The sequence below is a fragment of the Prenolepis imparis genome, unplaced genomic scaffold (assembly GCF_030444845.1).
Source record: "Prenolepis imparis isolate NDT839.2.m4 unplaced genomic scaffold, iyPreImpa1.0 SCAF_4, whole genome shotgun sequence".
NCBI classification, from domain to species: domain Eukaryota; kingdom Metazoa; phylum Arthropoda; class Insecta; order Hymenoptera; family Formicidae; genus Prenolepis; species Prenolepis imparis.
Genome location: NW_028141162.1, coordinates 11,498,070 through 11,510,088, shown reverse-complemented (window position 1 = coordinate 11,510,088; position 12,019 = coordinate 11,498,070). Strand labels below are relative to the sequence as shown.

Genomic DNA, 12,019 nt, shown 5'->3' with positions numbered 1-12,019 from the left:
CAAAACGCAGGAATTTTTGGTTATTTTGTCCTGATTGGTCAATTCAGCGCTACTTTACCTACGAGTAGAATTTTTGAACGCACCCAATAGTGTAGGTACATGTACGTACAGTGCTCCAAAAGTGTCCTTAATAACCTAACAATCTTATTAGTGAAATCACATGGCGAACGCGTGAAAGTGCACGGTGCATTTATTTTCGCGGCGAATGCAGCTTCTCAAGCGCGGTTTGCACTACATCGTGTGTAGGATAGAGAAGCACCACGTGTCAAGCAATCTTTCATTTATTACACCACCTGTCAGAAACGTCGTTGCCACCGCCAGCTTACTCGATTTCAGCCGGTGGGGCACCAAAAAGGCCAACAGAAAGCTAAAGATCGCCCTCGTGCTCGATATGACGGATCCTAAAGTCGAGGAAGCCCTGGCGCCACTTCGCGCGAACGTCAAGGAACAAGTGAGTGCCATATGGATGCAAAGTAGAAATTAAAATCTTGAGAGAATCTTGTTGCTATTGTCAATTTTTTAACGATATTTTGAGCAGAATTAAGGATTGAATGTTGACAGATTTTATGAAATGCATAACAAATATATATTTTTTAAAAATTATCATAAATGTACTGTATGTCTTTAACTATATTGTGTCAATTTCCATCACTTTAATATCATTTTTTAGGTAACTTGTATTAACTTATCTTTTCACGAGCTATTGTCCTTTGTAGGGTGATTATGTACGGAAGTTGAAATCTGATGGCGCTCCAGAATTAGATGTCAAAAAAGCTGTGGCAGAATTGAAGTTGCGCAAAAAGACACTAGAAGACAAGGAACTGTCTTTAGCTTCCAACAATATTACATTTGATAGGGCAAGGATGGAGGATCTCTTAAAACGTAGATTTTACCTAGATCATTCCTTTGCTATTTATGGAGGTATCACTGGTCAGTATGATTTCGGACCTATGGGTTGCTCGCTGAAAACAAATTTGATAAATGGTTGGAGAAATTTCTTTGTTTTGGAGGAACAGATGCTGGAGGTTGATTGTTCCATTTTGACCCCTGAATCTGTGCTGAAGGCATCTGGCCATGTAGAACGGTTTGCCGATCTGATGGTCAAAGACATAAAAACTGGCGAGTGCTTTCGATTGGATCACTTGATCAAGGCACATCTGGAGAAGATAATTTGCGATAAGAAAACGGATGAGAAGACACGTGAAGAATGTAGGGATATCATCATCAAACTCGACGGCATGACAAAGGACGAAATGGCTGCTATTCTATTAAAATATAATATGAAATCACCTATTTCTGGTAACGATTTAACAGAACCGATAGAATTCAACCTGATGTTTGGTACTCAAATCGGACCGACTGGACTCATCAAAGGTTTCTTGAGACCGGAAACGGCTCAAGGTATCTTCGTGAATTTTAAGAGACTGCTGGCGTTCAATCAGGAGCGATTACCATTCGCTGCAGCGCAGATCGGCAATGCTTTCAGGAACGAGATTTCACCGCGATCCGGTCTCATACGCGTTCGAGAATTCACCATGGCGGAGATCGAGCACTTCTGTGACCCGAATGACAAAAGTCATCCCAAGTTCGAGACAGTCAAGGATATAAGCATGCTGTTGTACTCGGCTTGCAATCAGATGGATGGCAAGAGTGCGCAACACGTTACTATAGGCGAGGCCGTCTCATCCGGTTTGATAGCTAATGAAACACTAGGTTACTTCATAGCTAGGATTTATCAGTTCCTGTTGAAGGTCGGCGTCGACCCGAATCGCTTACGGTTCCGTCAGCATATGAGCAACGAAATGGCACATTATGCTTGCGATTGCTGGGACGCTGAATGTCTAACTTCGTACGGATGGATAGAGTGTGTAGGATGTGCCGACCGATCCGCCTACGACTTGACACAACACACCAAGGCCACCGGCGTGAAACTGGTAGCGGAGAAAAAATTGCCTGCTCCGAAAACAGTGGACGTTTGTGAGATCGTGCCGAACAAGGTACTGATCGGTAAAACTTTCAAGAAGGACAGTAAAGCTGTTCAAGACGCGTTAACAACGTTAAGTGAAAGCGAGATCGTGGCCTTTGAAAGAGCTCTCAAAGAAAATACAGAAAACGAGTTGACACTGCCTAATAATACTGTCGTACGGATTACCGCAGACATGATAGAAGTGAAGCGTTATCAAAAAACCGTTCATGTCGAAGAGATTATACCCTCGGTGATCGAGCCTTCTTTCGGCATCGGTCGCATCATGTACACCTTGTTCGAGCATAATTTCAAAGCAAGAGAAGGTGACGAGAAGAGGACGTATTTTGCTCTGCCACCAGTAGTAGCGCCGTTGAAGTGTTCGGTATTGCCACTCAGTGGTAATGATGAATTCGTGCCGTTCGTAAAAAAATTATGTAAGTGAAACACAAGTCTAATTATTTATTATTATATTTATCCTAATATTAGCAAATGTTATATTCCTTTGGTTTATCTTTGATTTTATCTCTGATTTCTCATTTTTGAAAGTATAGATAAAAAATCTAATAATTATCTATCTAAATACTATGTACCTATAATAAAGATGATTATATCAATAACAATAAATTCATGTCGTTGTAAAAAAATTATGTACGTGAAACACAAATCTAATTATTATATTATACGCATTCTGATATTAGAACAAATGTTATATTTCTTCGTTTTATCTTTGGTTTTATTTCTAATTTTTCATTTCTGAAAGTGTAGACAAAAGATCTAATTATTATCTATTTAAATACTATGTATCTAATAAAGATGATTATATCAATAACATTTTATTGATTTCACAGCGCAAGATCTTACGAAAGTGGATGTCTCGCACAAAGTGGATGATTCTTCTGGTAGCATAGGACGTAGATATGCTCGTACTGATGAAATAGCGATACCATTTGGCATTACTATCGATTTCGACACCTTAAAGATACCACACAGTGCAACACTCAGGGACAGAGACAGCATGGGACAAGTTCGAATAAACGTATGTATATTTTTCTGTTATAACTATACATTATGTATGAAACTAGTATTGCAGGTGTATAAATTTTAAATATGCAAAAAAGATTTGCAAAGAAGAATGATTTAATAATTGCTAATATTAAAATAATCATAAATAAAATAAATATTATATAATATAAAATAAATCTTATTTTTTAATTATTATTCAGAACTTGATGAAATGTTTAATTGTAGTTAGATGCGTTGCCTGGTGTTGTGAGAGATCTTTCTTACGGAAGGACTACTTGGGCAGAGGTGGAGGCAAAATATCCCAAGTTTGAACAACAAGAATCAACAGAATCATAAAGAATATAGGACTGGTAATAATTTATTTGTATTATATAAAAATTTATATACAAATCGCAAATATATGAAAATGTTTGATACATTCAGCATACATTTTGAGGTGTTCATCAGTAAAATCTACTGTTAATTTTTGGAAGATTCACTGTTCCAGTGATTTATTAATTAGAAAATTTTTTAATGCTTCATAGAGTTTGCACATTTATATACGTACTCACGTACTTAGCCAGAAGAAAATTAAAACTTCGAGAATCCATAGCTAATATTTGGTATTATTAACAATTGATATAGATTATAAATCATTTTCTACTTTGTTAAATGATTAGTATTACAATCAAGTCATTTGTTGAAAGCATTTATTAATCTAAAAGTTTTTATGAATATGTAAAAAATAAAGATCTGTACCTCTATTTTGCCAATATCCCAATATTTTATCGTTAAATGTTAAGAATATCTTTTAATAAGTCCAAAAAAACTTACATCAAATATAAAATTAACAAAACAAGCATTTACTATAATCTACTTTGATATTTCAAATCATAATTTCTTTTAAATTAAATAGTATATTTTAAATTATGGGGTCAAATTTTATTTTTTTTACTTTTTTTAATTTACTTTACTATTATGCGAATAACATATTGTATGTAAATTAAAATAAATCAATCTTATAAGTAATAAATACGTAATAATTTAAAAATAATTACATGAAACAATTGGGTGGCTGCATTATATATAACATAATAAAATAAGGTCTAAATTATATTATACTAATTATTTATATAAAGTATAAAAACATTTAACTTATACTATATAAAGTACGTATAATTATCAAATTAAAGATATATCTATTTAAAGATGAATAATTATTATATGTAAGAATAAATATAATTTATTTTATTCGTGAAATCGCAAATTAGTGTGTGTACGCAAGAGTCAATCAGCGTTCGATATTTCACGGCTTCAGGTTGGCAACCATGAGCGGCATAGTGGACAATGGACAAGAGACGCATCGCGCGAGAAATCGTTCGGGAAAAATCCACACGGAAATACTGTCTAAAAAGGTAATCGAATAATTATTACGGTGCAATTATGATGTATTATGTATCGCGAATAGAAATCAATCAATATTTTTCGAATATCGTCGATAGTTTATACGCGGAAAGTAATTTTACGTATACGCGATTTAGTAGACGGACGCTCGTCGTTAAAAGATTGGACAAGTCGAGAAATAATAAGTAATAATAAAAGATAATTGATATCTATATATATATTTAATCATTATATTAAAGATATCTAAACAATATTGTAGTTGTGCCCTCGAAATAAATATATGATCCCTTTTTCCCTTCATCCATAACCAATATTTGCAGTGGCCAGAAGACGCGAGAATCGATCTATCGATCTATCGACCAGTGCTTACGTCACGCACGCTCGATAAATTACGACTTCATGTTGATACGAGCGGCATAGTGGACGCGTCGCGTGCGATAAAGCGTTCGGGAAAAATCTACAGAAATTCCATCTAAAAAGAGGTAATCGAATAATTATTACGTGAAATTACGATGCATTATGTATCGCGAGTGAGAAATCAATCAATATTTTTCGAACATCGTTGATAGTTTATGCGCGGAAAGTAATTTTACGCGATTTGGTGGACGGGCGGGCGCCGTTAAAAGATTGAGGTAAGTTGAGAAACGATAAACAATAATAAAAGATGATAATTGAGATCTATGATTATTATATTAAAGATATCTAAACAATTAGAGTTCTGTCGAACTAAATATATGATCTCTTTTATTTCGTGAAGTTCGACATTTGCATTGGCCTGAAAACGAGAGGGAATCGATCAGGTTACGTTCGATTTATGTTGGCAATAAGCGGTAGACGCGTTGGACGCCAAAAATCACAACTTCATGTTGGCAATAAGCGGAAGACGCGTTGCGCGCCTAAATCACGTCTTCATGTTGGTAACCATGAGCGGCAGAGTAGTCGTGTCGCGCGTAAAATATTCGGGAAAAATCTAAACGGAAATTCGGTCTAAGACAGTAATCGAATAATTATTGCGGTGATATTGTGATGTGATTATGTATCGCGAGTGGAAATCAATCAATATTTTTCGAGTGTCGTCGGTACGCGCGTCATTTACGCGCAGAAAGTTATGTTTTACGTGTACGATTTCGTGGACGAGCGGGCGTCCGTTAATTGGGGTAATGGCACAATTAATAATAGAAGAATCAATCGAATAATCGTACTATTTCGAAACGAAATAGATCTATATAATCATTATATATTAGATATCTAAATAATATAATTATAATATATATATACATATATATATATTCTAAATATGTACGATATCCGCTTTATTCGTGAAATTATTATGGACATTTGTATATTAATTAGAAAATGCTGGACTCAATCAACGTTCATGTCGTATTCAATATATCACCGCTTTATATTGATAATTATTATGTTGATAATAAATAACAAGAGCTAGACATGTCGCGTGTGAAAAATTTACAATTTTGGTAATTTGATCTGATAGAATAATTATCACAATTTACTAATCGAATATTTATTACAGGGGATTTACGACGTATTACGTATCACCAGTGGAAACGCATCAATATCATCGATAGAGAACCGGATGATTGTCTACGAACTCTACGAATGAGAGGTGCGTACTCATACATCGTCATTAAGTGAAGAATAAGTCGAATATAACAGTATGTACAATTAAAACAATTGAATAATCATACTGAAGTATGAAATAAATCTATGATTATTGCATTATTTAACGTGTTGGTAAGCGCTATCGAATAATCCAAACGTATTGTGTATAAGTCGTAAGAACCAATTAAAACCCAGTTGCGGAGAATTTCCTTCTAAAGAAACCTAGAAGTATTAGAGATTTCCAGAATGACAATCTAATTAATCTACACTTTGAAAGCTTTATTATAATTCTCAACTGCTAATTAATCTGTTTAGAGTTCGTAAAATACATATTATAGTAGATTAAAAACGAGTAGATTAAAAATGATATAATTATATTATATTCAAAATAAGCATATGATTTATTTTATTTCATAAAACAAGTTTTATTATTAATCAACGTATGTGGAAAACAATCGGTATGATCTACATGATTCACATTTAATATATGAGCACAGTATCATAATAAATGTGTGCAAAATTGTTTATAAAAAGTCGAAAGTTTAGATTAAATAAAAAAGTCGAAAGTTTAGATAAAAAATTAATTAAACAATTATGACTATATAGAATCACGTATCGCGAATGAAAATACTTCAATATTTTTTAGATATTGTCAAATGGGTCACGCGTGAGATATAATTTTGTGCACTGATTTTGCAAATGGAAAAAAAATATTGGATAACATTAAAAAATTGAAATAAGCCTATCTAGTTAGCATTCGTGAAATAAAATATATTACAAATATTTCTATATTATATTTTATGAAATAAATGTTGAAAAATAATTACAAATTAAATATTTTATGACTTGCAAAAGATGAATTTGAATATCGTTTTATTTAATTCATAAATTAACACAATTTATATAAATTTTTTTATGTATATTATATATGGTTATGTATCAGATGATTATTCAATTGTCTTAATTGTTTTTTTATTTATCTTGCACGATAACGCTTTAGATCCTCGCTTTAATTCATAAATTAAGGGACTGCGCACAATAAAAGAAATAAGGAATAGAAAATAAAGAAAATAGTAACAGGGAATAGGGAACACAGTTCAATATAAAACATATGAAATATAATTTAGTAACGCAAAATAGAAGAACAGAGGAAGTACTAAGGTGAAGTGATGAAATTTCTCTATTCTACGTTATTAAATTACATTTTATATGTTTTATATTAAACTAATCCCTATTTCTTGTCCCTATTTTCTGTTGTCCCGATTAAAAAAAACTGTTCTAAAGCAAAAGGAAAATATTTCTTTCTTCTGATTGGTCGATCAAAATATTGTTCGAAGCACTTATTGTCATATCGAGTAAAGCGTCCTATGTTAATCGATTTTTTCAATGATTAATTAATTGCGAAAGACTATAAATAATTTCTAATTAGACAGTTGGCATCACTGCGGCGACATCCCGCGTAAATTTCGTGTGTCCCGCGTAAAATTCCCATAATAATACACACAACTTATGAAAATTATATTTTATCATATTTTATATATATTTAGATCTAATTTATTCGATGAAATATAATTTATATATAATTTATATATATATTATAATTTATATATAATTTACATAATTTATATTCGATTAATCGCGAAAGACTAATCTTTATTATTATTTTTACAGGTGCGGCGACATCCCGCGTAAATTTCGTGTGTCGCGCTGCGCGGATCGTAGCTTCGTTTAATTATAATTGTCGCGTGTTGTTCTCTCAAATATGCGTCACGTATATAATTAACAAAAGCCCCTATTAAATAAGTGTACGATTAAAATCGGAAGTGTCGTATGAAGTCATGTAAGAATGCCGGGAGTTCCGCAAGTATCGCGCGATTAAAATCGGAAGTGCCGTATAGAGTCGCGTATGATTAACGTCGGGAGTGTCGTTGAAAGTGTCGTGCGATTATTTTATTTTGCTGATTAATGCGCGCGCGTGATCGTATTTTCGCGAGCGTGTGTAAGTGCCAAAAAGACGCTATAAGTACGAACCAAAGAGGAAGCCTGGGGAAACATCGGGCACCGGTGGAGCAATCAAGCGGTAAGCAGATTATAATTAAAACAAATTTATATAAATTAATATTATGTAAATATATATAAAATAATGAAAAATATATAAATATATATTATATATTTACATATATATATTAATTATTAAATTGTATATTAATTATTTTGAAAACTATTTTGTATACATGTAATTTGTGTTTTTTATATGTTATAGATCAACGCTATAGAGCTCTGCTGTGTGCATCGTATCGGTGAGTGTATTGCAATGTATAATATTATTTGTATATGTAAATTAATCACCAAAAATTAACTAGAGCATAATTTAATAAAAAGAGTTAAAAATTATATATTAACTTTATATAAAAAAAGATTAAGAAATTATATATTAACTTTTTCATTAAAATAATGAATTGCATAATTTTCTTTAAAAAATTAAAAAATATATGCTAAGCAAATAAAAGTATTAAAAATTCTCGTTTTTTTGGTTCATGTACATTTACATATTATGAACATGATTAAAACTTTCTGGCGATTATTTCTGTTATATATTAAAATATACAAATATAAGCTGTGCACTAAAAGGAATAAGAAACGGAATAAGAAAGGGAATAGAGAACAGAAAACAGGAATAGGAAATAGGGAACAGTTTAATATAAAATATATGAAATGTAATTTATAGTAATGCAGAATAGAGAAGTTTTATTATTTCACCTTATCACTATTCTTGTATTTCTCTATTTTACTTAAATTTATTTCATATGTTTTATATTGAACTGTTTCCTATTCCCTGTTCCTGTTTTCTGTTTTTATTCTCTTTCTTATTCCGTTTCTTATTCCTTTTATTGTGTGCAGCCCCCATATGTATATTTTAATATATAACACAGAAATAATCGCTAGAAAGTTTGAATCATGTTCATATAATATGTAACTATGCATAAATAAAATAAAAAACGAGAATTTTTAATACTTTTATTTGCTTGGCATATATTTTTTAATTTTTTAAAGAAAATTATGTAATTCATTGTTTTAATGAAAAAGTTAATAAAAACATATAACTTCTTAATCTTCCTTATTTCTTTTATTGTGCATAGCCCCTAACACAATATACATATACAAATATGTTTCTTATGTATATTATATATGATTGTGTCAGAATATTATTCAATTGTCTTAACTGTTTATCTTGAACTATTTATCTGAAATAATTTATCTTGGACGATCATGCTTATATCCTCGCGTATATTATTTTATATGCACGACAACCGTGCCGCGTTCTTATGCACCTCTTGTGCATGTTGAATCGAAATATTTCGTGGGAGCGTGAAAGCGGAAGAAAGAGAGAACGATGAGAAACAGAGAGCTCTTCGTGGGTGCGGGCCCAATTATCCACAGTGGCTCTTGAAAACGAAAAAGAAGAATATGTCCTTAGGCAGAAAGGACGGAGCCCCAGGATTTTTCTCCTCTTTTTCCTTCTCGACCTGCCAACAACCCTCCGCGCGAGGACGTGTCGAATCGATTCTCCCCGACTCGTTTACAAGTTGTTCTGCGAATGGCACTTCGCGAACTGCCGTGCGTTATCCCGCTTATTCGCGAACCCGTGTAGGCGAGACAGAAATGCATCTTGCTTTATTGCGCGACTTTTTTAAATTTCGAGAAATATGCATTTTAATGGTCTTTAGAACATCTCTTTTTTGAGCAGCAGTTTAATGGTACTATTTCACGAATATTTCATATTCATTATTCGAATTATAAAAAAGTAACATTTTTTGATGTGAATTTTATACTTTCGCGCAAAAACAATTTTTTAAATTGTATTTTTTATTGATTAATAAGGTAGTAAAACAAAATAATATTATAGTATTTTATTTATGGTTCTACTAATTTTTTTTATATTTGTCAATTGGATTAAGATGAGAAACTTTTAATACAGAAAATGTGTACTCTTTTCCTAGAAAGATTAAATTTATTATTTAATAATTTTCGGAATTAATAAATAAAATATTATTTAATTATTTAATGTGTTATGGAAGTTTTAAAAGACCTAAATAATATGATAGCATCGATAATTATTTAATAATCGGCCCAGTTATTTTATTGATTATTCCAAAATTAATTTTTTATTCGGGAAAAACAATTTTCTGAATAATTTTCTTCTATTTTCTAAATCTTGAGAATAAAAATGGACAGAGAAGATTAATTCGAATTCTTTGCGGTTTGAAATAGTTTTTTTTTATATATAGAAATATAAATGATTGAGCTCTCTTTCGCATAGATTCAATAGTTATCGAAACAATATTGTATATATCTCCACAAACCGAATTGGCTTGTCGCTCGTATTCTTGGCACTGGGTTACGAAAATATTGCTCCATTTTTGTATCCTCTCCATCCGCTGTCGTCGAAGCGGTTCCGTTTTGGAACTCATTCATTCGGGAATGCAAGTATTTTTTCTCTCTCTCTTCCTTCCGCAAACTCTCCCTTTCCGTACCTATTTTTTGCTCGTTCCCATTCAGTCACAACCCGTTGATGCGACTCGTTGAATTACAACTTTTGTCGACGCCGACGTTCCCGAAAATAGTTTCACCAGGAAGAGCTATTTGCGTCACGACATTATTACTTTTACACAGGCATCTACAGAGTGTCACGGAACAATTGTATCTAATCCCGAAATACAAATTGAATTGAATAGATTCGAAGGCATCGAAATAATTTTCGAAGTACTCTCTATTATATATTTATAAAATTTAATTATATATAGAATATTGAAAAGCAAAAATCTCAAATTAAGAATATTTTATTATACACGGAGAGAATTTTCTCTTAGAATTTACCCTGAAAATCATGGTAATCATGGGACAATATGGTATGGAAAGAATTTTATGAGAATTTCTCTGATTAATATTTATCACAATAAAAATAATAATATCTATCACAATAAAATATAAAACATGTTTGATTAATTTTACTAAACTGCATGATAAAATTCTCTCTGTGTATATATATATTTTTTTATATTATATAACAAATACAAAAATTTAAAAACTAAAATTGATATGACAATAATCTATTTATTGTGTTAAAAATTAAAGTTTGAAAATTCCAATAAATTATGAATATTCATCAATTTTTCGCTCATTGTCAGACGGAATTAATTTCACTACAGTTTTTACTAACAGAATTGAAGAAAAGTGCAACAGTTCAAAGACACTCTGTATATAGCTTTCGTGGTTTTATAGTTTCTGTGAAAATGCTTATTAGAGCGTACCTAGTACGCATTCGTAAACGAAAAATCACTCTAACTATTATAACTTCCTTGAATAGTTCCTAACTCTTGTTCATTTTCTTAACTTATCCGCTTTTCAAGATATAACTACTTGCGCGTGGGTGAATAAAGATCCTTTAGATATTCGCTCGAACGAGTTGTTGACGCGCGAAAAATTCCGCGAGCTGTTTCTCGAGTTTTAATTGGCCGCGTAATGCGTCTGTACGACATATTATAAAGCGTGCATACATTATTAATTGTCCATCTACAGGGAGATTCAGAAAATAACAATCACGATGAATTCATTAATTAAGCCACATATATTGGCTCGTAGATATATGATAAACTTTTAGTTATTCGAGTTAAGCGTTTTGATATATAATTACATCTTGAATTAAATTAATTTATTTTTGTATTAATTGTTAAAATTTATCACAAGTCTATTTTCTATTATTAACATTATTCTATTATTATTATTCTTTCCTCATGTATATATATTTTATATCTCTTTATAGCTCTTATTTTTGCATAGATTGTTTGTATAAACATATATCTCGGAAGTACGGGAGGTTTCTCTCGGTACACCTTATATATATGTGTTGAAAAGATCTTCTCTGCACTACATTCGTGCTACTCGAATTTTAATTGCATCGCGTAATGCATTCATACGACACGTTACGAGACGTTGTGCACATTAGTACGCTCCTAATTGGTC

At 31.7% G+C, this 12,019-nt stretch overlaps 1 protein-coding gene and 1 long non-coding RNA gene across 3 annotated transcripts in view; both read left to right on the top strand.

The window, feature by feature from the left end:
• Window positions 1–122: 122 nt before the first annotated feature.
• On the top strand, window positions 123–4,499 carry Glyrs (glycine--tRNA ligase). 2 transcript variants are annotated; one of them, XM_083037218.1, is made up of 5 exons: window positions 123–451; window positions 717–2,400; window positions 2,815–3,002; window positions 3,215–3,339; window positions 4,287–4,499. In XM_083037218.1, the coding sequence occupies exons 1-4, from the start codon at window positions 206–208 to the stop codon at window positions 3,323–3,325; spliced, it is 2,229 nt and encodes a 742-aa protein (XP_082893344.1). In that variant the 5' UTR covers window positions 123–205; the 3' UTR covers window positions 3,326–3,339; window positions 4,287–4,499. The 2 variants fall into 2 exon arrangements, with proteins under 2 accessions (XP_082893344.1, XP_082893343.1); XM_083037217.1 differs by lacking the exon at window positions 4,287–4,499 and having other exon boundaries at window positions 3,215–3,732.
• The window catches only part of LOC145935698 (uncharacterized), a 43,256-nt gene continuing 35,533 nt past the window's right edge, over window positions 4,297–12,019 (top strand). Inside the window, exons 1-5 of the long non-coding RNA XR_014425258.1 lie at window positions 4,297–4,383; window positions 4,693–5,004; window positions 5,907–5,999; window positions 7,667–8,075; window positions 8,259–8,295. This is a non-coding gene — a long non-coding RNA (uncharacterized LOC145935698). The remainder of the gene's footprint in view (window positions 4,384–4,692; window positions 5,005–5,906; window positions 6,000–7,666; window positions 8,076–8,258; window positions 8,296–12,019) is intronic.

Coding starts and splice junctions, on each gene's coding strand:
- Glyrs (XM_083037218.1), top strand. CDS start 206: ATGCAGCTTCTCAAGCGCGGTTTGCACTACATCGTGTGTAGGATAGAG. Junction 452..716: donor GCGCGAACGTCAAGGAACAA/GTGAGTGCCATA, acceptor TGTCCTTTGTAG/GGTGATTATGTACGGAAGTT. Junction 2,401..2,814: donor GCCGTTCGTAAAAAAATTAT/GTAAGTGAAACA, acceptor TTGATTTCACAG/CGCAAGATCTTACGAAAGTG.